This window comes from Lissotriton helveticus, chromosome 2_2 (genome assembly GCF_964261635.1).
Source record: "Lissotriton helveticus chromosome 2_2, aLisHel1.1, whole genome shotgun sequence".
Taxonomy (NCBI): domain Eukaryota; kingdom Metazoa; phylum Chordata; class Amphibia; order Caudata; family Salamandridae; genus Lissotriton; species Lissotriton helveticus.
Genome location: NC_136060.1, coordinates 201,211,512 through 201,237,540, shown reverse-complemented (window position 1 = coordinate 201,237,540; position 26,029 = coordinate 201,211,512). Strand labels below are relative to the sequence as shown.

At 42.2% G+C, this 26,029-nt stretch overlaps 1 protein-coding gene across 1 annotated transcript in view; it reads left to right on the top strand.

Moving 5' to 3' along the window:
- The window catches only part of DTHD1 (death domain containing 1), a 405,256-nt gene extending 392,654 nt beyond the window's left edge, over nucleotides 1–12,602 (top strand). The window contains exon 10 of the mRNA XM_078678971.1: nucleotides 11,763–12,602. Within this exon, the coding sequence (XP_078535097.1) occupies nucleotides 11,763–12,094 (332 nt within the window). The 3' untranslated portion in view covers nucleotides 12,095–12,602. The remainder of the gene's footprint in view (nucleotides 1–11,762) is intronic.
- The last annotated feature ends 13,427 nt before the right edge of the window (nucleotides 12,603–26,029 follow it).

Sequence of the window (26,029 nt, the reverse complement as noted above, 5' to 3'; positions counted from 1 at the left end):
CATTTAAAAAAAGGACTATTTACAAGCATACTCTGTCGGAAAGGAATTTTTGGGAAGCTGTGGCTTAGAATAGAAAGTCCATAAGAAGTTCTTAAGCTAGAATTTCTGCCATCAGCAAGAGCAGAAGACAGTTCTATGGGGTCTCTCAGGTGACATGAGATTTAGTCAAATGGCTAGGGAAAAAGGAGCGTACTAACAAGTCTGCTAGCATGAGTCCATAAGACAGCAGGGGTAAGGTGCAGTGACTGCTCAGGCAAGTGAAGCAGTAGCGAGACTGCCAGTTCAGCAAGTCTGCACAGTTTAAAAGGAGATATTCTCTGCACCTGCTCTGTATAGGAAGTGTCGCCAAGCAATGAGTCTGTTTCAGATCTCCCAAAAAGGCAGGGAGACAAAGGGGCAAAAAGCAGGTGGCTGAAGACGGCGAAGAAGAGCTAAAGCACCTACTCCTCCTCCCAAAATCGTTAATATATTTTAACAAATCCAGAGATGATGGCAGTAATCACCTCACTATAATACGACATCATGATGATCATCTGCTTGCAAGGTGTAAAAGTAGGAAGTAAGGTATATGGTTCCATTCAAGAATGCATGAGAACCGGTTGTCTGTACATGGCACACAGGTAATTGCACAATAGCCTATTGATTCATAGATTTTCCAAAGGAAATATAGCAAAAGTTGTAGTCCCATACATGTGTTCTTCATAAGTATAAAAAGGTAAGATTTTGTCACAAGAGTTTACATGGGAAAGGAACAAAAGAGTTACATGAGGGAAACAGCAGTGTCATTGTTTCTATGAGTCCGAGACGAAGGTGTAAGCTCTGCATTTTAAAGTTAAAGCTTTTAAATCAAAATTCAAATTACATAGACATAAGTGTACTTTTCATCAATAGGCTATATAAACCAATTAATACATTAGTGAAATAGCTTCATGTATATGTTAACTGTTAACTATGGCTTATTACCACGTTTCAAAGTCTATACGTGGCAACTGTATGTAAACATATAGATAAGAAATTGTAATTAAGAAATAAAGTTCACTACAGTTATAAAGAACATGCGTGTACAGTTTTACATTTCTATCTCATAATTTGGCAGAGTTTCACCAATATTTCAAACAGTCAATGGTGCATTACAATGAGAGTGAAAGAATATGCTTTGGGTGTTTACACGGTACTATTTGTCATGAATTGTCACACAGTAATCAAGAGGAAGTCTTATAATGCATGAATATATCAATAATTTGTGTGTTTTTTTAATAAATTCAAACTCATGTGAATATGAACTGTTACTACATTAGGCATCCCCTTTTTTAAAGTTTGAATTTATTGAGGAAAAACAGGAAAAATAACAGCAAAAAACGGTTATAACATAACATATTTGACATAAAAGTGGAGAAATGTAATAAAAACAGCATAATGATATGAGTGTCAAGCTGCATACAAATGGAAAATACATCATATAAAACAGGAAGAAAAAGAACAAAGAAAAATAAACAAGGAATAATTCAGGTGAATCAATTAAAACAGATCAAGAGTGTAATAAATGTTATTGAACATTGTAAGCATAACTACAATAAAATTGAAACATAAGGTAATAACCATTCTGAATTAAAGAACCAACCCAGATCTGGTAGTTAAAAGGCAAAGGGAGAAACTTAAGGTGGTTTCCGCACATCGTCAGATACATTTTTAGAAATAACAATTGAAGAGGTAGTGACAGATATATAATTTGTTAGGGAAGATAGAGAGGATCCCTTTTGACTGCTAGAGAAATGGGAGATACATAGTTAGTGTCAAGCTGATGATGGAAGAAAATAGCATTCCACCAGGATTTAAAAGTGACTTTATCTGCTTGTTTCCAGTTTGATATTAATAAAGGAAATGTGATAGCTAGTAATAAAGCTATGAGTTTAAAACTTAGAGGTGATTGAGGTCATTGAAGAGATGAGGTACCTAAACATATATTAGTTGGGGAAAAGGGGACCTGAACTTTAAAAAATTATCTTAATTTGGTACCAAACCAATTGCCAAAAATGGAGGATGACACTCAAACAACATATGTTTTAGGTCAGCAACAGGACAAGAGCAAGACCAACTGGAAGAGGGCATTTCTGGTGAAAAGGAATCTGTCCCAATTGTCAGTTGACCATTCTTGTGAAAAATATTTTTCCCATGCCTGTTCAATCTTTGATTTTTGTCTGTCAGTGGGGAGTTGTAATGTTTTGTAATTAATGGAAGCCGAGGGGGAATTATCGAGTATAGAGGATAAATAATTGTAATTTACAGGAAAGTTAATGATGTCTGGTAGATTATTAAGAAATTGGATTAGAGAAGGATAAAGAAGATTATACTGCGATCTAGATGTCGAGTTTAAATAAAATTGAGATTGAAGATCAGAGAAGGTGAGGGGATGGGAGTGAAATATAAGCTGAGAAATCCATTTTAATCCTCTAGAATGCCAGAATTTCCAGTAAATAGAACGACCTTTAGCACTTTATTTTGCCATATAGTGGATTGATTAAGGGAACCAGTAGAAGGATACAAAGAAGATTGGAAAGGAGTCAAAAGTTTACGAAAGTGTGAAATGACAGGAGAACGCATAAGAACAGTGTTGGGGAAAAATGATAGAAATTTTTGAAAATCGAAAGGGGCAATAAAATATTAGAATATAGGATATAAAGGAGGATATAAAGGAGGATTAGAAGATATCGAAAGAGTGGCTTGTTTTAATAAAAAAGCAGAAAGGTAAGTTTTAGAATCAGGAAATCTACAACCTTCATTAGGTTTATCTTTCTTTAAAGAGGACAGAGATGGTTCACCCTTCCACAGGAATGTTATTAACGTGGAATCAATTTTTGTAAAATGATATTCAGGAATGTGGATAGGGATCATAGAGATAGTAAATAATATAGGAGGGGAGAGAATTATCTTAATTGAGTTTAAATGGCCCCACCAAGAAAGGAAAAGAGGGTGCCAATGACTAATAGTATCATTTAATTTTTTTAAAATATAATCAAAATTTAGCTTTATTGTTTCCGATATTAAAGGAGCAAACCACAAGCCTAAATATTTAATTTTAGTTGGTTGCCAAGAAAAGCCAGAATTGTCAAAAAGATGTTTCTGAAACGAGATGTTCAGAGGAAAGATTTCACATTTATCTGCATTTAGGCGATAACATAAGAATTATGAAAAAGAGGCTACCTGCTGAAGAAAGAGTAAGAGAAGTTCCGGGATTGGAACAGTATAAAAGATTGCCATCTGCATAGGCTGGCATTTTAACTTGATGAGGGCCAAAATAGAACCCTGTGATGCGGTCGTCCTGTCTAATCTTAGTTAAGAAAGGTTCCAATGCTAGACCAAAGAATAAGGAAGAGAAAGGGCAACCCTGTCTTACCCCCCTGTGTAAGGGGAAATAATCAGAAGATTTACCGTTAACCAAAATTGAAGCACAGGGACATGAACACAATAAAGAAATTGAAGCAATGAAATTGGTAGGGAAGCCAGCCCATTTCAAAGCATGAAACATAAAATCTCAACTGATCCTACCAAATGCTTTTTCAGCATCTAAGGCAATCGCGGCAATTGGATGATCCAAGGAAGAAGACTTGCTTAGAACATTAAAAAACACTTGAGAATTGTCAGAAGCAAGTCTCCCTTTAAAGAAACCCGACTGTTCAGGGCCAATAAGATCAGCTAAAATAGGATCAATACAAAGAGCCAAAATCTTAGCAAAGATCTTGTAATTGGTGTTAACTAAAGAAATTGGCCGATAGTTCTTACATAGAGAATGGTCTTTATCTTCCTTAGGAATTAGGCAAATCGACGCTTCCTGAAATGAGCCTCAAGAGGATCTTTCATCAGAGAACGATTGGAATAAAAGTAAGAGATTAGATGGGAGGATTTTCTCAAAGTGATTATGAAATTCAATGGTGAAATCATCTGGTCCAGGTGCCTTCCCCCGACGTATCACTGAGATAGCGTGGGATATATCTGCTAAAGAAAAAACAGATTCTAAAGACTCAAGCTCAATGTGACTAGAAGGGAGGTGATAGATTGAAAATAGTTAAGAAGATCAGATTGATCAGCTGATGATTCAGGCGTGTGTACATTCTTATAAAAGGAAACAAATTCATCCAAAATGTCTTCATCCTTAAAGATGGGAGTATCAGTACGACACCTTTCAAAGACGCTGTTCCTGTTCTTTCCTTTCTAACTTTCAAGTAGTTAGCTAGTAATTTCCCTATTTTGTTTTGGCACCCATAATAACGAGAGCTACTGTTCAATAAGTAGTTGGAAGCAGCTTCCGTAGATAATTTATTAAAAGTATATTTAGCATTGATATGGTTTTTCAAAGAGGGCTCATTGTTAGCATGATAGTATACATACTTTAATTGTTTAATTTTATTCAGTAATTAAGAGGATTGCATTTCTAATGCTCTTTTCTTTTGTGAAACAACATTTATAATAAAACCTCTGACCGCTGCCTTAAAGGAATCCCATACATGACAAAGGGAGAGTCCGAAGAATTATTAATAGTAAAAAATTGAGGGGTAAATGACTTGAATTTTTTACAGAAATTAGGGTCAAGAAATAGAGAGTTGTTAAAACGTCATCTGCCTCGGTGAGGGGAGAAAGGAATGTGATACATTTTAACAAGTACGGGGGTGTGGTCAGAGATTAGAATTTAACCAATTTCAGATTGAATGGTGATTTGGGACAGGTATTTGCTGAAGAAAGTTAATCGATACGAGATTGTGAATGGTGAGGGGCTGAATAAATACTATACTCTCTGAGGTCTAGATGGTAAAGATGCCAAATGTCAACAAACGCATTGTGACGTACTGGGGACGTAAATTGTGAATGAATTTGAGAGGGGACAAACTTAACTCTGGAGTTCCAATCTAAAATGGGATCAATAATTTGGTTACAGTCACCGCCAAATATAATGTAATCATCATCATATGTACGTAATTTATTAGAAACTCTTATCCAGAAACCCCTATCATCTGAAGTGGGACAGTATACATTACAAATTACTAAAGGAATCCTATCTATAAGAAGTTTAACAATAACCCAACGACCTTCCATATCAGCTTCCTGATGAACAACTGAAACATGTAACTTTTTATGGCATGAGATCAAAACTCCATTTTACTTATTTTAAAAAGGAAAACTAAACACATGACCCACCCAGCATCTTTTCAACATGGAAGCTTCGTCATTTGAGATTTGAGATTCTGGAAGCAAAGCAATGTCAGTTTTAAATTTTGCTGGATGTGATAGCACCCGTTGCCTTTGAATAGGATTGGTCAAACCTTTAATGTTCCAGGTAGTGATCCGAAATGTAATTTAATGAGAAAAATATGAATAAACCTTATGCCTACAATAACACGAATGAGAGTTATATGAGAAATAAAGATGGAGAAAAAGCTAGAATGTGTTAGGAAATTAGACCTAAATAATGAGAGGGTAGAATAGAAAAAGTAAAAGAGAGAGAGAGAGAGAAAAAGATAGAATAAAGGACAACATAAGAGTAAATCGATAAAGAAGAGAAAGGATAAAAAACAAAGAGACAGTACAAGTCATACAAATGACGACTGAACAACATACCTACAAATACAAGACGGAAGAGGGGGAGACTACACCGGAAGATGCCAACGACAGCACCAGAGTTCCACCGATTACATGAGGAACCACAATCATCACTTTGACATAAAAGGGACACCGAATATGTATTGGATGGCAGGAACAAAACACCTAAGTACATAAGAAGACAAAACATAAAAGAGTGAATCGACAAGCATATTAGAGAAAGTGACAAGAAAAAAAGACATAAAACAGCAAAATGCTAGAACATTGCGAAAGAACAAGAAGAATAACACTCAATGTATAACCAGAACAGCAAAAAACCTCTCCACATGGAGGACCAAGAGAGTACTAATGATGTAAGTTAGAAATATCCTTGACATCTGCTCCATGAAGATGAAGGAATTCTTGTAGCGCCGCTGGCTCCTCAAAAGTTGTAGTCTTATCTTTATATGAAGCAGAGGAAGATGTCACTGGAGAAGGAGGATCTTTTTTTTGCATCTTTGTAGAAACAAATCACTGGTAATTTGCTTGGGAACTGCATTTTAGGAATGGTGCCTGGTGAAAGATAAGGTTTCTATGAAGAAGAGTCATTCATTTTGTTGAGAATGGAGTCAAAGTCAGAACACGCAGAGCTCTTGGAAGAAGCAGTGAGCTTAAGATTTTTAAATCTCCCCATATAGGGATGGTGGAATTTAGTGAGTGAGGACTGAAAGTAAACTCTTAAATATGTACTCTTCAATTAGAAGATACACTATACAATACAGCAACAAGAAGAAATGGCCAAATATAAAAAAAATCACAGGCTCTGCAGTTAATTATGTACAAAAGTAGCCCAGGGAACTGCGGCTTGGATTCATAACATTGTAAATAATAGAGTTTTCCTTTTAAAGGAACACACTGTTATTCTAGTAAAAGGCTACAAAGCATGGCATCAGTAGGAATTGCATGTTGAAAGCAAATTAAATTCCATGAGTAAAAATGAGAAGAGCACAAAATGGCTGCTAGTTAGGATGTATGCAGATCATTCCGCTCATATGACAGAATTTTTGAAAGAGTTCCAGAAAGTAAGACGAAATTTGCCCTTCACAACAATTCAGAGCGTAAGAGCTCCATGAAAATAGAAAAATTAGGAATTATAGGGTTCCCGAGTTGTTCGGCTGATGAGACATGGAGAAATCAAAATGGCGGTCGTTTTGAGAGCAAAAATGGTCCTGCCGTTGAAGATGCCAAAAATGGAAGAAAAACTGCAAGATACATGCCCCAAAGCTCACCGCTGCATCCAAGAGCAGGAAACCAGCATCGTTGGAACGAGATGAAGTAATTACTCTCTCGTATATGAAAAGTGACGGGAACGGTGGTGCGGAGCTCTGCACTACGCCACCATCTTGATCAGCATCTTAGCAACGCCCCTACATTAGGCATCATCTATTTACTTTTTTTCTAATCAAAGTATGCTTTCATGGTGCATGTACTACAAGTTTCTTCATGTTTTCTGAACTTCTTGTTAAGCGCTGCGTGAAAATCGATCCTCCTGTATCTTAAACTTTTAAAAATATTATCCTAATCTTGATTTGCGCCGCGCAATCGCGCTTTGTATTTTAATTTGTATTTGCCGCTTAGGGGGAATTTTAGGGAGCACTTACCCTCACTATAATTGCTGCACTCCCACATCTTGTGGGATAGAAGGGACTCGGGGGCATTGCTCAAGCATCGCGCCGGTTTCGAGCGCCATTTTGGAGTGGGAAGAAGGTTTTCTCCTCAGGGAGCGCCATTTTGGGTGAGGGAGAGCCACTCGCCCTGCCAGGACCCACGCATTGGAGGAGGAGGTAATAAAAGTAGGACCTCCTACCTCTTTCAGGTTGACTCTGAACTTCTTGTTAAGCGCTGCGTGAAAATCGATCCTCCTGTATCTTAAACTTTTAAAAATATTATCCTAATCTTGATTTGCGCCGCGCAATCGCGCTTTGTATTTTAATTTGTATTTGCCGCTTAGGGGGAATTTTAGGGAGCACTTACCCTCACTATAATTGCTGCACTCCCACATCTTGTGGGATAGAAGGGATTCGGGGGCATTGCTCAAGCATCGCGCCGGTTTCGAGCGCCATTTTGGAGTGGGAAGAAGGTTTTCTCCTCAGGGAGCGCCATTTTGGGTGAGGGAGAGCCACTCGCCCTGCCAGGACCCACGCATTGGAGGAGGAGGTAATAAAAGTAGGACCTCCTACCTCTTTCAGGTTGACTCTGAACTTCTTGTTAAGCGCTGCGTGAAAATCGATCCTCCTGTATCTTAAACTTTTAAAAATATTATCCTAATCTTGATTTGCGCCGCGCAATCGCGCTTTGTATTTTAATTTGTATTTGCCGCTTAGGGGGAATTTTAGGGAGCACTTACCCTCACTATAATTGCTGCACTCCCACATCTTGTGGGATAGAAGGGACTCGGGGGCATTGCTCAAGCATCGCGCCGGTTTCGAGCGCCATTTTGGAGTGGGAAGAAGGTTTTCTCCTCAGGGAGCGCCATTTTGGGTGAGGGAGAGCCACTCGCCCTGCCAGGACCCACGTGATTCTCACGTTGATCATTTAAGATGGCTGCACAACAGGTGCGCAGCAACGGTGCGCAGCGGGGGCGCCGTAGGGGCGCCGGAGGTGCGCCAGAGGTAAGCCCGTTTGCGCCCGTTCGCGCAACGGGCGTGCCGGAGGCCGGTATCTTTGGATCCCGTCCGCAAGATACTTATACTTATACTCGCGACGAATTGCTAGGCCTTAATATTAGTCTCCCGTCTAGGAAACCTGCTACATCACAGACAGAATCCTTTAGATGTGGCCTTTTGAATGTTAGGTCGCTTTGCTCACATCATGAAGAGATTGCCCTCATGATCGAACAACATGAGTTAGATATTCTACTCATGACGGAGACATGGACGAACACGGACTGTGCTGTAGAGCTGGGTCTGGCTTGCCCTTCGGGATACAAAATCCGGCACCGCCCTCGATTTGGTGCTAGAGGGGGTGGACTAGGACTTATATTTAGAGAGTCTATTAATCTCTCTCTTATTGATATTAAGACCATTCCCGGTTATGAATTACTTGCCTTCTCTCTGAATGGACAGGGGGGCGCCCTATTCACTGGTCTACTTTGTTATAGACCACCATCTAGCCCTTTGTCTGCTGTGACGGGGCTGATTGAGTTAATTCTCGATTTATCCACCTCGCATTCAAGGCTAATGGTCTTGGGCGATTTTAATCTCTGGATGGGCGGCTCTGGAGATACCGCACTTGCAGACCTGACCCAGACCTGTGAGAGTATCTTACTGCAGCAGTTGGTCCTTACTCACACCCATCAAAAGGGCCATATATTAGACCTCATCTTTGCCGACCCAGAGTTTGCAACTGTCCAAAATGTTCTGCCTCAGTGTTGGACGGACCATGCTTTAATCCTTTTCTCCTTTACGCCCAAGTTGGAGCAGGGGAGAAACAGGAATTCAGGTGGAGCTAAAAGCACCAGACAATGGTCTAAACTCCTGCGCCAGTCCCCCTTACCCTCTTTACTTTCGGAGGGTTTCATTTTAGAGGAAGACGTAGATCTGAGCTATGAAAGACTTAGTCAAAGGATTGTGTCCTCCCTCGACTCCTTGGCCCCTATACGTAAACTAAGAAATAGGCCCACACCAGCGATGCCATGGTTTTCCGAGGAGCTACTTCAGCTAAAACTCCAATGCAAGCGGGCTGAGCGCACATGGAGAAAGAAATATCTGGACTCAGACCGGAACCTTTACAAACGAGCCTTGTCCATCTATAAAGCACAGATCAAATGTGCGAAGGCCAGGTTTCTGGAAGAGTCCCTGCGGGCAGCAGCTAATAAATCACAGACCTTATTTAAGATCGTGAAGGACCTGTCATGCCCTGTTAGTACGACAAATACCATCATTGCATCTCAGTCCCTGTGCGACTCACTGGCACAGGCCTTCGAGGATAAAATCGCGGCCATTTTGAACAGTCTTGGCACAACATCTAGCGGTAATCCTGAGAGCCGTACGGAAACGCACGCTGGGTCTATCATAGACGGTACCTCCAACAGTGATAAGTTGGACTGCTTCCCTTCCCCAACCTTTGAGGAATTCTGCTCCTTGGCCAACAGTGTATCGTCGGGATCTCCTTTAGATCCAATACCGCATAAGTATTGGAAGATTTTTCGGGATGAACTTTTCCTTCCGCTGTTTACCATCTGCGATCAGTCCCTGGCTTCAGCACGGGTACCAGACTGCTGGAAACTTGCCGTTGTATCTCCTTTACTTAAAAAACCCACCTTGGATCCGGCTAATCCTGCAAATTATCGACCCATCTCCCTGCTCCCGTTTCCAATAAAGATTCTGGAAAAATGGGTTACAAAACACCTATCAAAACATCTGGAGATTGGGTCCTGTCTGGATGAAGTCCAATTCGGATTTAGACCGGCCCACGGGACGGAATCAGCGCTGGTGACTGTACTTGACGACCTCAGAACGCGAGCGGACCATGGAAGAGCAGCCTTTTTAGTGCTGCTCGACATGTCGGCCGCGTTCGACACTGTCAGTCACGCAATTCTGATTCAAAGACTAGAGGAAGTAGGGGTAACTGGCCTTGCCCTACAGTGGTTGACATCTTACCTTGGAAACCGTCACCAGGTAGTGGCATTGCCACCGTTTCAATCGACCATCAAAAAAGTGGCGCAAGGTGTTCCACAAGGGTCGGCCATTAGCCCTATCCTCTTTAACCTGTACCTGCGGCCCCTAGTTGCGCTGATCAGATCCTTTGGCATAGCGGTGACGAACTACGCAGACGACACTCAACTTGTCTTCTCACTTGAGGGCAAGGAAGCAGTGACTCTTGACACCTTCCACCGCTGTATGCTCGCAACTGCGGACTGGCTGAACCAGAATTCGCTGCAGTTTAACAGCTCCAAGACTGAAGTCTTACACTGCACCACTGATCGCATCCCTAGACCTCTTCCACCGGACTTCTGGCCACCTTCCTTCCAAAGTACGATTGGGCCTACCACCTCGGTCCGTAATTTGGGAGTGATGTTTGGGTCCAATCTTCAACTGGATGCAGCGGTTAATAAAACAGTAAGCACTTGCATGGGACTGCTTCGCATGTTGAGAAAGGTTCTCCCGATGCTTCCTAAGGACAGTAGGCCTGAAGTGGTAAGGAGCATTATTGTAAGCCGTTTGGATTATTGCAATGCCCTATTTCTTGGAGCACCAGCCACCCTGATAGGAAAATTACAACGGGTGCAAAATCTTGCAGCCAAATTGGCACTTGCTCGCCGCCGCTATGACTCCTCTTCCCAGGCATTAAGGGACCTTCATTGGTTACCGATCCTTCAACGGATCGATTTTAAATCTGTATGTATTGTTTTTAAGGCCCTCCACGGACACGGCCCAGTACCACTTCAGAATATGTTTCATTGGTACACTCCGTCCAGATCCCTTCGCTCGGCTTCCGCTCATCTTGTTGTGGTGCCTAAAGTCTTGAGAGCTCGGCTGGGTGGCCGTTCTTTCAGCTTTACGGCAGCCAGATTATGGAACACTCTTCCGCTTGAATTGAGAAGTACACAAGACCTTGCCTCTTTCAAGAAAATCTTAAAAACACATCTTTTTCCTAGGACTGTATCTTCTTAATTCCTAATTTCCAGTAGAATGTTTTATCAGGATTTTCATCAGTCAAAGCGCCAGGATACCCGTGGGGTGACAGATACGCGCTATAAAAGATTATAAATACATACATACATACATACATACATACATGTTTTATTAACTCTTTTCAAAGTCGTGCAAAGTGCACGTGATTTTTATATTTTTTCATTGCCGCATCCAGGATATATGTCATGAAAAGAGAAAGTGTTTACACTGCAACACAATGATACATCCGGTAAAACAAAATCCTAGAAGGGAAAAGGTGCAAGCTAAATCTTGAGAAATGAGTTGTGCAGGTATTAAATAGCAAGTAGGTTGTGGGTTGGTGATATGAGTGGGCAAGAAAATGAATATTCTGGGTGGGCCAGCGTCCTCCCTTCGTTGATATCAAAACCTATATGTTTTGCTTCTGTTGTTGCTGTATTAATGTGACTGTTGTTTACTCTGACGTTCATAATCGCTTACCCTGTTAACAAATTATGCTTTTACTTCAAACTACAGATATCCTCTGGGACAAACTTGTTTACTGGCTGTCAGATGAGCTGTCAGAAGAGGATGCTGCTGTGCTCGTTGTATCTCTCCCTGTTCGCCGGAGCACAGTTCAACTCATCAAACTGAAGAGTCCTGATAATCTAACAGAACAAATATATGAGCTGCTAAACTTTTGGAAGAAGCACCTGCCGACCTCCGCAGACAAGCTGCGCCTTCTGTGTCGTCACCTTTGCAAGAGCGGCAGGAGTGACCTCTCGGATGAGCTAAAGCGGATGTGGGAGAGTAAGACTTTCCCTCGGCAATTGCAGCACAGGTTTGCTGCCAGTGTGTCAAATGTTTGATAACTTACATGCATAAAAAACGTGAATTCTCCTTTGTGCTAAGTGCTGACAACCCAGAGGCAAAATGTCGTCCATTTTTATTGAACCTCTGTTTGTTCAGCTGCGTTCTATAAAAGTGTGAGAGCTATTATTGGATTTTTTAAAGGGGGGCATTCGGTGAAGAAATAATAAAACAATTTTCTTTATCCAGTCCTGCATCTCTAAAAATCACAAATAGTTCTAGAATGGTGCTTTGTTTAATGGCTCCTGAGGTTTTGTGGTGTCCTGTGCCATCATTCACAAGACGGAAGGGTGTTTACTTCTCAATATATAGAGACATATGAAAGGCATCTCAATGCTATCTTATATGTCTCAAAGTTAACAATTATTTTGTAGAGTGGATGGAAATATATTAGTGGCTCTTCCCTGGAAATTTTCGATATACTGTGCATGATGAAACTGATAATCTCATATTTCATTTGGTTTGCAGAATTTTGTTTCACATACCAGTATTAAATTCTAAAACTTGTTTGCGTCTGCATTTATTTTGTTGTGTGGTATTAAAGTTTTAGAGTTCAAAATGAGTAAAAACGGTAAAGTGCAGACTTTTATGAGGCTCTGATCCCTTTTGTAGTTATTCGGTTCACACGTACTACTTGAAAGTATGTTTATTATTAGTAAACTGGCACAGTTAGAAGTGGGGTTGGGAGAGGAGCAAGGAGCTGTGAAGAATGGCATTGTCATCACATTGCCATTCTTCACAGCTCCTTGCTCCTCTCACAACCCCACTTCTAACTTTCATGGAATCTTACTTTTCAGAGTTCTTAATTGACATCATAATGGCCCTGCGTTATGTTATCATGCCTTGAGCCTTACACCTTACAGTACTCTATCATTAACTATGGTACACTTTGTGATATTAGAATGTGCTTAACTTAATACATTATACAACACCTTTCATTAGAAAAATACTGATGCAAAGTCACGGCTTATTTATATAAAAAATCGACATTAGACGATAAACCATTCAGTCACAGCAACATTAACTAAAATATAATCCTTGATTTTAAACAATCCCAAGCCTATATGAACCAAGGGCCTGATTTAGAACTTGGTAGACTCTTGTCGTCCCTGCACAGTGGAGTATAGAAGTCCTCCGCCAAGCTGATGGTATTCCCACCCATCGTATGTAGATGTAGGCTGACTGAGCCACTGTATGCATCAACAGACTGTTTCCCATCACGTAAACTGCACACGTCCGTCGACGCGGTGGACTCCTCTGCTGGGTAACTGTACTCCGTTGCTCTCAGGTCGGCGGGTTTGCACCAAGCCTATTTAGATGTCCTTTTTGTGCTGGCGGTGTCCTAGCAGTGATTTGCTGATGGAGTGAGTCACTGGTGGAGTGTAAACTGGGAAGTACTACTTATTAATGTATAGATACAGATATATGTTGTGGTTGCTTCTAAAATATATGTAGGAAATGTGTTATGACCCTTATTTTACAATTTGTTTAGCACACAAACAACACATACACACTGTTGAATGCACACCTACAGGCCCCACAAACACAACACCCACAAGTACCACAACAACTTAATTTTTTTATAGTGTCAATACGGGTGTGTTAATTTTACCTTGATAAGTAGTAAAAATGAACAGTAGTGCATGGCACATAAGGAAAGAAATGCATCTAAGAGCAATGTAAATATACACAAGGCCAAAGCAATTGTCAACACACTGATTGCAAGACAAGGCTAAAAGAAGCTACCTTAGACCCAGTGATAATGGAGTTGATTAGCATTGTGGGCAAGTAGTAGCAGCAAAGGAAGTACCTGGACAATGGGTTCAAGATGGAAATGGAAGTGGGAAACAGAAAGAAAGTTAAGATTCTACCTCATTTCCTTCAATTCCACCAACTCAAAGTAAGAGGTATCCCCGACACAGGTTCCTCTACAGAAAGGCACATCATGATTGGCCAACGGTAATCCTGGCCCTGATTCTGGCCAACAGCCGCTGTTGCCTTTGACGATGTCGATGTGGTAGAAAAAGTCTGGCAGAGTCAGTGGCACTCAGACAGTCTTTCGTTCATGGACCCTCCACCAATAGAGCGAGCAGACTGCCAAATAGGCGGCTGGTAAAATTGACCAAAAAGTGATGGCAGGACCAGATCTGCCAAGATTTAAATCAGGCCCTTAATGTCTAAAGAGATATAGTGCCAGATTTAGCTCTTTGCTGATCTGGTCCCACTGTCACTTTTTTGACAGTTTCACCACCTGCCTACTTGATGGTCGCCAACTCGATTTAGATGTTGGTGGGATCACAGACAAACGACTGTCCAAGTGCCGCCAACTCCACCGGGATTTCCCTCCTGTGTCAAAAGTGACATCAGCAAAAGCAGCTGTGGAGGCAGTCCAGCCAGGTTTACAGGCGGCATAGTCATAATATTCCTTCCCTTTGGTACAACTGTGGCGGGAATACCTATATAAGGTTCACTGACAGAATATCGACCACAAAAATAAAGATGTAAAAAATTTAGAGGTACAAATATAGAATACAAAAACATCAACTCCCTATACTTAAACAGGTAAGTACAAAAATATCGAAAAATATATAGTTTGCGATAATATAGTTGTATTAAATATTGAATTTTAAATATATTTGTATTTTAAAATATTAAAATTAACATAAATGAAATACTAACTTTAATTTATAAAAATATATAATTAAATGTATATTTGATCAAATACAACAAATAAACTTTGTTAAAAGAAATGTAAACACACACACACACAACACATATATATCTGCATCAGTAAAGCCATGCACATTCACTGCATAATAGTCAAGCCTTCCAATTGAGAGTGGTTTAAAAAACGTTTTTATTTAAGCAGGTAGTACAACAGCATTGCATGCATAATGCGTTTGGATCCTACAAGATTTTAATCATATGCAAATTCGGGGAGCAGGTGCTTGAAGGTCTTGAATACACTGCAAAGTCAGACAGTAAGGAAGGACTAGATTGTGGGTGTTTCTTTCTTTGAATGTAAAAAATACACTGACAATCGGTATGTAAAGTTCACAGTTTTACACAACAGTAACAACATATTTTACACCACAAAAAAATAAGATTTACTATTCTAACTAAAATAAATACAAAATTACATAAAATATGACATTACAAAATACTACAAACTATTCCCAGTACACTTAACACAACAATAAAATATATAATTAACAAAAAAAAGCAATACACACTCTAGTCAGTGGAACAATAAGCAAAGTGTTGACTTACATAGAGGTAAAATGTACTATTCCCACTCCATTCAGTGCAACACTAGGGATACCACTGGATTGCAAATGGGTGGGTAAAATGTACTATTCCCACTCCAGTCAGTTCAACCATAGGGAAAACGCTGGATTATGGAGGGGTACAATTTACTATTCCCACTCCATTCAGTGCAATTGTAGGGAAAGTGTTGGATTGCGGAGAAGTAACATTTACTATTCCCATTCCAGTCAGTGCAACAGTATGGAAAGCGTTGGATTGCGGAGGCGTAAATTGTACTATTCTCCCTCCAGTGAGTACAACAGAAAGGAAAGTGTTTGATTGCAGAGGGGTAAAATGTAATATTCCCACTCAAGTCAGTACAACAGTAGAGAAAGTGTTGGATTGCAAAGGCGTACAATGTAATATTCCCACTCCAGGCAGTACAACAGTAGGGAAAGTGTTTGATTGCAGAGAGGTACAATTTACTATTCCCACTCCAGTCAGTACAACAGTATGGAAAGCATTGGGTTGCGGAGGGGTAAAATTTACTATTCCCTCTCCAGTCAGAACAAAAGTAGTGTAAGTGTTTGATTGCACAGGGATACAATTTACTATTCACACTCCAGTCATTTCAACCTTAAAAACAAACAAAATATCATCAACAAAATACAAATATTTAAAAAAAACAAGGTAAATAAAAAATATATTATTAAAACAAATATATGACTATTTAAAAATAAAAAATTAGAAACACATTATAACGTTAAATACTTAGCAGAAATACCTGCAAATAATATTATAAATAAAATACAAAAATGATTTTCAGACAAATATTTTTATTTAGAAATTATTCATGCATAAAAAACATTAATATTACTTAAATTTAGTTTAGTTACTTCCCAGCCTATAACTCCACAAAAGTCGCAACCTGCACTTACAAAATTATTTACACTATTTATATAAATCTATATTAACAAATACATTTTCATTATTTAAATATTCATTAACAAATTATAATGAATGTACTTCCCACAATAAACCCCCAGAAAACACACAACACAATAAATTATTAAATTAATATGTTTTTTTTTAAATATTACTTGCTTAAAATTGGTTTACTTCCCACCCATACCCCTACAAAACCCAGAACCCACATCTAAGGTGAAAAACATATATATACTAGCACTATTAACATAATGAATTAATCATTAAACACATATTATTAATAAAAAACAAATTATGATTAATTAAAATGTATTCATTTCCCTCCCTCAACCACTATTATCCCCACAACCTGCACCTGAAATGTAACTTTAAAAAAATGAATTACAGAATTAAAAATAATTTTATTTAACAACTAATTATAAATTAATTGAAATTATTTTTACTCCCAAACCATAACCCCTATAAACCCAAAACCTACCCCCTGTTTTTTTGTATTAAATATGTAACATAATTAATTAATTAATTTATCAAATATTTATGAATTATTTAAAAAGAAATTACTTCCCACCCTTTGCCCCTGTTAACCCCACAACCGGCACCTAAAAAAACAATACACAATAACAATAATGGAATTTCAATTAAATAGTTAATATTAATTAACAACTAATTAATAATTACAAAATAAATTACTTCCCACACTTTACCCCTATGAACCCCACAATCCACATCTGAAAATGTACACAATTACTATAATTAGTTATTAATTAATTAATATTAACTAATAACTAAATATTCATTAATCTTCTATATATATAAAAACGAATGTATGTCTGTCTGTCTGTCTGTTTGTCCTTTATGCATTACTACACCATTCATCCGATCGCCATGAAACTTTAAGAAGTTGTTGAGTACACTTCCGCTAAGGTTTCTGGCATAATTTCTTTTTAAATATCGGCCCCCTAGGGCCCTCATAATCTTTTAAATACTGATGTATGCACCAGACGGAAAAACAACAAATTGTGTATCCACAAGCACTCGAATAAATAAATAGAATTAAAGCACCATTCATCCGATCGCCAGGAAACTTTGGGAAGTTGTTGAGTACACTCCCGCGAAGGGTTCTGGCATAGATTTTTTTTAATATCGGCCCCCCAGGGCCCTCATAATATTTCAAATACTGATGTACGCACAAGACGGAAAAACAAAAAATCATGTATCCACAACCACTCAAATAAATAAAAAAATTAAAATGACACTTTGAAATGTTTTCCATTCAGCCAGCCATGTATTCTACATCTTTGTCCACCCTGTCCTTACCATAGGCCTACACTCATGTGGCCCACCACCTTCAATGGCCAACGTCACAGTGTCGTTGTCAGGCTTGTGGACATGCGCAGACAGGCATGACAATACAGTGCCATAGGAGTGCAATTGAAGCAATCGCGAAGTGCACATAAGTAAATGAGTTTGGGGGAGGGAGGAGCAGTGAGGCAACATAACACACAGTGATGCCCCTCATATACCACATGCAAGACATGTCAAAAATGAATCCGAAAGTCACACTCATCCCACCCCCCCAACAAGCCACTTCACATTTCATGAATGCAAGCAGTTTACAAACTTACAGTAGGGATGAATGCTCCTTTGTCTGAACTATCAAGTGGAAGCACATCTGCACCTCCGACCTTGGAATTGCATGTGCCTGGCAACCCCTGACAGATACTATAGCAGCTGATGCCGACTCCCACACTATGCACAGCCTGACGAGAGACCAACGTATACACACCACACACAGGAGTTCTTGCTCTAAGTTATCATGCATGGAATGGCCTTCGCACTTACTCCCACAACATCCCAGGCGTACTACCGGTGCACACTAAAACAACTCATTGATCCCAGATGTGGCATTTCATCCTCAGAACTGGCGCAGTTCAGAACAGTGCCACTTCAACAAGAGCCACTAATGCAATGGCCGAACATCCCGGACACATGCACAACCCCTGTCATTGGAACTGTTCCGTGCATGAATGCTGCATTTACTGGGGGCAATGCTATTGGCAGTGCTGAGGATCAGTTACCGGCTAAGCTTCCACCTTGCCAACGTCACCTGTGTTCAGCATGTGTTGCACTGTCGATCGTGCACATTCAAGTGGTGCATGGATGTCTGCCCATCCAACAGGACAGTACCTGAACTGGATTTTGACATATCTGTGTGCCCCCTGTTGGCCCACGACCAAGAGTGTCACCATGATACACGTTTATGGGATGCCCTGATACTTGGCATACATGCTGGCAGCTGGACCTGGAAAATTGCACAAATCCTTGTGTGCAGTAATCACATTGAACCGCTCCCCTATTGGGCTGTAGTGCAAATTGGTGTACGGGGGTGGATGCAGCACACCTGTCCGGACCTGCTAATGGATCGCCTTGCCGTCCTGTTTGATGAAATTGACAACGACCTCATGTTGGAAATGTTAGCCTACGAAGCTGCAATTGCTTTCATGGACGAGTAACTACGTACCTGCAGCCACCACATATCGGAACACATTGCACATGTCCCGACACCTTGTTGCATCTGGGAGATCCAGTCACATATCCCACAACAACAGTGGACATGGCTGCATTCGCCCGGATTCCGAATATATGAGCGGACAACAACATGGCTTAACACACACATGTGAAAGGTGAGGCGCTCCCACGAGTGGATAGCGGCACCTGGCAACGTTCCTCATTCTGACATACTGCTGCATTGGTCTGCATGTTGTGCCACTTATCCTGCCCATACTGTCATGCAAATGCTAATAAAGTCTAGGCACTTTCCTTGCATTCAACTGTGATGGGTGTTGATTTGAATGGCAATGTGTGTCTTAATGCCAATCTGGGTAACGGATAAACATGCACATTGATAGCATTACCTAGGGAGTACGTTCTTGTGGACTCACTGTCCCTACATTTAGCCATACTTTCATTCTTGATTGATCATGGCAATGACACATCCATGTGAATTTGAATGTTTTATTCACATTCAGTGGAGTGTTGAAGTTGGACCAGTACAGGGCCATGCAAACCCCACTTTACATTGTTGGCCCATGGAGGGCCAGCCAGAGTCCTTTCGGGATTGACAAGTTCATAGGGAGTGGAAGACTACAGTCCGCAGTGTGATTGCTGTGTCATTGGTAACCAAAACAAACATGGAGGTCCAGGGTGAGTGTCGCTCAGTGTACAGTTGGACAGTGGGAGGTGTTATTCCAGGGCATGATGCAGAGGGCAGACCAAGTTGAACACGGCCATATGGCTGAGATGAATGCTACCACTTCATTCTAGCCACAAAGCCAGATTCATCATCATCTTCGTCCTCTGATGTGTCAGGTGCCTCACATGCAGGTGGTGGTGTTCTGTCTGCATCACTGTGTGGCAGTGACACATCAGGGGTCGGAGGTGGAAAAGCTGCCGCACTGTGTGGCACTGACACTTCAGGGGAGGAGATGTGGATGTAGTAGTAGCACCAGCATCCATCCGCACCAAGCCTTGTGGTGGCAATGCCATGACGAGAACTGCAGGCATGGAAGATCACAGCGACATCTCACTGGTGTGCAGCAGTGGCAAACATTCTTTCCGCCTGCATCCGCTCCATGTTCTCCATGATCCTCCTTATGTGTCCCAACTCCCGGGTGACATCGCTGGAACCTCTTTGACCAGACAGTTGTCCTTGGCTGAGTCATGACTCCAGCGTTGTCAGCCACGGCTTGTTGTGGAGCAAGGAGCGGACAGTGGGTGTCCTGTAGGAACTGTGAGTGCTCCCTGGTGAGACTAAGACACCCACATATGGCATCTAGTTTGGCTGCCATGAGGTAGAACCTCACCCGCAGCTGGTCAGACATCTCCGCCTAGTACCCTAACACCCGGCGTTGGAAGGCCATGTGTTGGTCGTGGGGTTCCTGGGAGACAGCCGTGATGGTGGTTGCTTCCTGCTGTGTGGTCTGTGCAGGGGGTGGTGTCTCATGGATGCAGCTGGGCTGCCCTGCTCCTGGAGGTGGTGTGCCGAAGCTGTCCCTGAGCTGTTGGAGTGTGTCGGTGTAGATGCTGGAGAGGTCCTCTCCATCATCAGTGCTGTGTTGTTGGGTATGCTCTGCAGGAGGTGTTGATTCTCTCTCTGCAATGTGAAGGGGAAATGCAAATTGACATTGTGTTCACATGTATGTTCAACCATTGTACACGATTACTGTTAGACTGAATGGCAATGTACATTGTGACTGTTTATGAGGAGACGCCTATTTGAAGCAGGACACTTGGCATTTCTACACCATCAGGGATGTGAGGTTGTACTTCTCACAGTATTCTGCTATGCCAAATGTGAATGGCAATTTTATACACACAAGCGGCAGCAGTTGTGTCCTCTATTCTGTTGTGAAAGTGTTGCAGTTTGTACCAAATTGTTGTCAATGTTGGGGTGCTCTGCATCTTATGTGTGTGTGCTGCATTGTGGGTGTGTTGCCCCTTCAGCTCAGATTTGGCTGGCCCATATCCTTTTCAGTTGGTGTGCCTTTCACTTCTGTGCTTATACAATGCTGAGATTTCACAGACTTGCTTATATTGGGCTCTTGGTCAGAGTTGTGACTCTTGGGCATGGTTTGTCTGCAGATGAGCTATACTTACTTGTTCATGTGTGCCATTGTGCCCATCTCAACCCGTACCCCCAGTCCCGGTCATTACTCACCCTGTTGCTGTTGGCTCAGGTCATGTTGTGCAGTTTCCGATCCCCCAGCTCCTGCCACCGTCTCCCCAATGATGGTCCCAGGCTGCTCCTCCGTGGGGCTTGTGGGGTTCAGGTTTCCTCTGTTCTTGCTCCGGCTACCTCCATGGTGCTTCGCAGTTGTTTGGGTCTTGTTTGTGTTTTTGGTTGCTGCTTTTATAGTGATTTTGGTCACCTGCTTGTGGGTCTTGCTGGCTGGCACTGCTTCTAGCTAGATGTTTTATCGCTGTTGTGCCCATCGCAAGTTCTTTCACGTTGGGGGTTTAGATTTTTATTGCCGTCCAGGAACTTTTATTGCGGACATTTGACGCGTTGTCGGAAAACTATTGCATATGTGTAATTCTTTTACACAGCAACACATGGGTGCAAGTAAAACTGAGTGCAGGAGACCACCTCACAAAGAAGATCCCAACAACTTCCAGACTGAAACAAGGCTGAGTGCTTGCCCCAATACTTTTTAACCTCTGTATGGCAGAGCTATCAGCCACACTGAATGAAAGCAACTCACACTCCCCTAAAATAGGCGGCCTCCAGGTATTTAATCTATTCCATGCGGATGACTTGGTGCTCATTAGTTGGACACCCATTGCCCTACAGCGCATGCTCGACATTACAGCTCGATACTCAGAGGATAACAAACTCAGCAATAGCCAAGAAAAAACAAAAGTCATGAGCAAATCAAAGTCAACCCACCACTGGCATCTGTCAACACGCAAGCTGGAAACTGTACAAGACTACAAATACCAGGGAGTTATCACCCATAACAAAGGGAACTAAACAGTTCAAAGTGAGTCCATAAAAAAAAGGGGGTTCATGACAGCAGTGGCACTAAGAAACCTAAAAAAAATATCTGTGGCCCAAGTTTCTACCCCCTAACCAGGGAGAACCAGGCAAAACCTATACCATCTGTCACCTACTGAAGCAAAGCCATGAGAAGGAGAGATACTGAAACACTGGATGGCACTATAGCAAGAGCAATACAAATGATCTGTGGGTTACCAGGAATACATCTCCCCCACAATTGAGACTAGAGTACAGGATACAAATACAAGAGCTGGTCCATAAAGGAGCATTCATCAAAAACTGTTACAAAATCAGAAAGGGGCAGCCAGAATCACTAAACGACCTACCAGTGGAAAGAACTGAAAGCTACGGAGGCATGCCTAGCCAGACGCTACTTGGAAAGCTCACTCGATAAATTGGTATGGTAAGTTAAATTATATTGTACAGTTAATTAAAACCATTTCAAACATCCGTCAGTTTACACAATTTCATAGTAAAAGTCCATGTCATAATGCATTGCCATTGTGGCTATTCCAGGATAAAAATAAAAATAAACGCTATTAAATAAGAGAAATAAAAGCTATTAAAATATGGCGAATGATTTTTGGGCGTAAAATTAACCTGAGCACTCTCCCAGTCCTCATCTATAAGTGCAAAATTTGCGGATGGGTATCTTAGGCCTGGGAAATCCAAGAAAGTAAAGTGCCATGTGCCTGGACTTGAGGCCTAGATCGGGCAGTCAGGAAAGCATTAGGCGGACAGTTTTTTTTATTCAAAGCCTATATGCTTGGGTGGGGCACATACAATGTGCTGACCTTAGGAGCAAATAGCAGGGTCTGTATGCACAGGAATGCCTCAAGATCTATAATCAGTAGAATGCGGGAGCTAGTTAAAATTCGTATTGATAGCTGCCGAGGGATACATGATGTATTTAGTGTGTAAAGATTTATGAAGCTTAGGTTAATGGCAGTTTAAGTAAAAAGTAAGTTAAAAATGATGACTGGCAGCTATTGGCTTAGCCACATGGGCGTCCGCAGGGGAGGGCAAGGGGGGGCACCTGCCCCCCCCCCTGGAACACCAGTCCGTCACTATTGACAGCCCCCACAGACAGTGGTGTTTGTCTGCAGGGCCGTCAATTTTAAAAGCGTGACAAAGCGCTTGCAGTGACTGTCCTGCTTGATGAGCGGGAAAACTGCTGCTGATGGGCAAGAGAGAAGGTCCGGGCCTGGCTGCTCCCACAGCTTGAAGCAGAGGCGCACCTAGAGTCAAATTTCGGAGGAGGGGGGAGGGCACATTTTTTAAGCTAAGGAAGAGTGGAGCTGCAGGGGCCCTAGGAAGGGGTGAAAACCATCAGTAGCAACTACTGTGATGCTGCAAATTGTAAGCTTTATGACCACTACATCCTTTTGTATATAAGGGCCCTAGTTATTTAGATAAAGCAGGATGTGCAGTGAAAGGAATGACGTTACAGATGAGTAGTGCCTTTAATGCTCTGGAAATGCTAGGATCTCCAATCTACCTCTCTACCTCTCTCTACCTCTTTCTCTACCTCTCTCGCTCTACCTCTCTCTCTATCGCTCTACCTCTCTCTACCTCTGTACCTCTCTTACCTCTCTCTCTGTGTCTCTCTACCTCTCTCTACCTCTCTCTCTCTACCTCTTTCTCTACCTCTCTCTCTCTACCTCTACCTCTCTCTCTACCTCTCTCTCTCTACCTCTACCTCTCTCTCTACCTCTCTTACCTCTCTACCTCTCTCTCTACGTCTCTCTACCTCTCTCTACCTCTCTCTCTACGTGGCGCTACCTCTCTCTCTACGTCTCTCTCCAAAACTCTCTACCTACCTCTCTACACCATTCTCTCTACACCTCTCTACCTCTCGCTACCTCTCTCTCTCTCTACCCCTCTCTCTCTACCTCTCTCTCTCTACCTCTCTCTCTCTACCTCTCTCTCTACCTGTCTCTCTACCTCTCTCTCTCTCTCCACCTCTCTCTCTCTCTCTTCACCTCTCTCTCTCTACCTCTCTCTCTCTACCTCTCTCTCTCTACCTCTCTCTCTCTCTCTACCTCTCTCTATCTACCTCTCTCTCTCTGCCTCTCTCTACCTCTCTCTCTACCTCTCTCTCTCTCTCTCTCTCTCTCTCTACCTCTCTACACCTCTCTACCTCTAACTCTCTCTCTCTACCTCTCTCTCTACCTCTCTTTCTCCCTACCTCTCTCTCTCTACCTCTCTCTCTCTACCGCTCTCTCTCCCTCTACCTCTCTCTCTACCTCTCGCCCCCTACCTCTCTCCCTCTCTACCCCCCTCTCTCTCTCTACCTCTCTCTACCTCTCTCTCTCTCTCCCTTCCTCTACCTCTACCTCTCTCTACCTCTCTCTCTACCTCTCTCCCTCTCTCTCTCCCTACCACTACCTCTCTCTCTCTACCTCTCTCTCTCTCTAACTCTCTTTCTCTCCACCTCTCTCTCTCTACCTCTCTCTCTCTACCTCTCTCTCTCTCTACCGCTCTCTCTCTCTCTCGCTTCCTCGCTTCCTCTACCTCTCTACCTCTACCTCTCTCTCTACCTCTCTCTCTCCCTACATCTACTTCTCTCTCTACCTCTCTCTCTACCTCTCTACCCCTCTCTACCTCTCTCTCTACCTCTCTCTCTTCCTCTCTTTCTACCTCTCTCTCTCTACCGCTCTCTCTCTCTCTACCCCTTTCTTTCTCTCTACCTCTCTCTCTACCTCTCTCTCTCCCTACCTCTACCTCTACCTATCTCTCTACCCACCTCTCTACCCCTCTCTCTCTAACCCTCTCTACCCCTCTCTACCTCTCTCTCTACCTCTCTCTCTTCCTCTCTTTCTACCTCTCTCTCTCTACCTCTCTCTCTCTCTACCCCTCTCTTTCTCTCTACCTCTCTCTCTACCTCTCTCTCTCCCTACCTCTACCTCTACCTCTCTCTCTACCTATCTCTCTACCTACCTCTCTACCCCTCTCTCTCTAACCCTCTCTACCCTTCTCTACCTCTCTCTCTACCTCTCTCTTCCTCTTTCTTCCCCTCTCTCTCTCTACCTCTCACTCTACCCCTTTCTCTACCTCTTTACCTCTCTCTCCACCTCTCCCTCTACCACTCTCTCTCTACCTTTACCTCTCTACCTTTACCTCTCTACCTCTACCTCTCTCCCTCTACCTCTCTCTCCCTACCTCTACCTCTCTCTACCCCTCTCTCTCTACCTCTCTCTCTACCTCTCTCTCTACCCCTCTCTCTCTAACCCTCTCTCTCTAACCCTCTCTACCCCTCTTTACCCCTCTCTCTACCTCTCTTTCTACCTCTCTCTTCCTCTCTCTCTTCCTCTCTCTCTTCCTCTCTCTCTACCTCTCTCTCTACCTCTTTCTCTACCTCTTTACCTCTTTCTCCACCTCTCCCTCTACCACTCTCTCTCTACCTTTACCTCTCTACCTCTACCTCTCTCTACCTCTCTCTCTACCTCTCTCCCTCTACCTCTCTCTCCCTACCTCTACCTCTCTCTCTACCTCTCTTTCTCTACCTTTCCTACCTCTCTCTCTACCTCTCTCTCTATCTACCGCTCTCTCTCTCTCTCTCTACCTCTCTCTCGCTCCCTCTCTCTCTCTCCCTACCTCTACCTCTCTCTCTACCTCTCTCTCTCTCTACCCCTCTCTACCTCTCTCTCTACCTCTCTTTTCCTCTCTCTCCCTCTCTCTCTTCCTCTCTCTCTACCTCTCTCTTTTCCTCTCTCTCTTCCTCTCTCTCTCTACTTCTTTACCCCTCTCTACCTCTCTCTATCTCTCCCTCTACCACTCTCTCTCTCTCTACCTCTACCTCTCTACCTCTCTCTCTACCTCTCCTCCTCTACCTCTCTCTCTCTCTCTACCCCTCCCTCTCTCTATACCTCTCTCTCTCTACCTTTACACCTCTACCTCTCTCTACCTATCTCTCTCTCCCTACCTCTACCCCTCTCTACCTACCTCTACCTCTCTACCACTCTCTCTCTACCTCTCTCTCTCTCTACCTCTCTCTACCTCTCTACACCTCTCTCTCTCTTCCTCTCTACACCTGTCCACCTTTCAACCAGTTGAATTCCGGGAAGCCCAAACCATCAGTATTTCAAATTTGCGCATGAAACGTGGGTAAAATGAGCTGTGTAGCTCAGAAAGGGATGTTCTTTTTACATAATTTGTATTTAATAGAATTGGGAAGCAGTAGAGC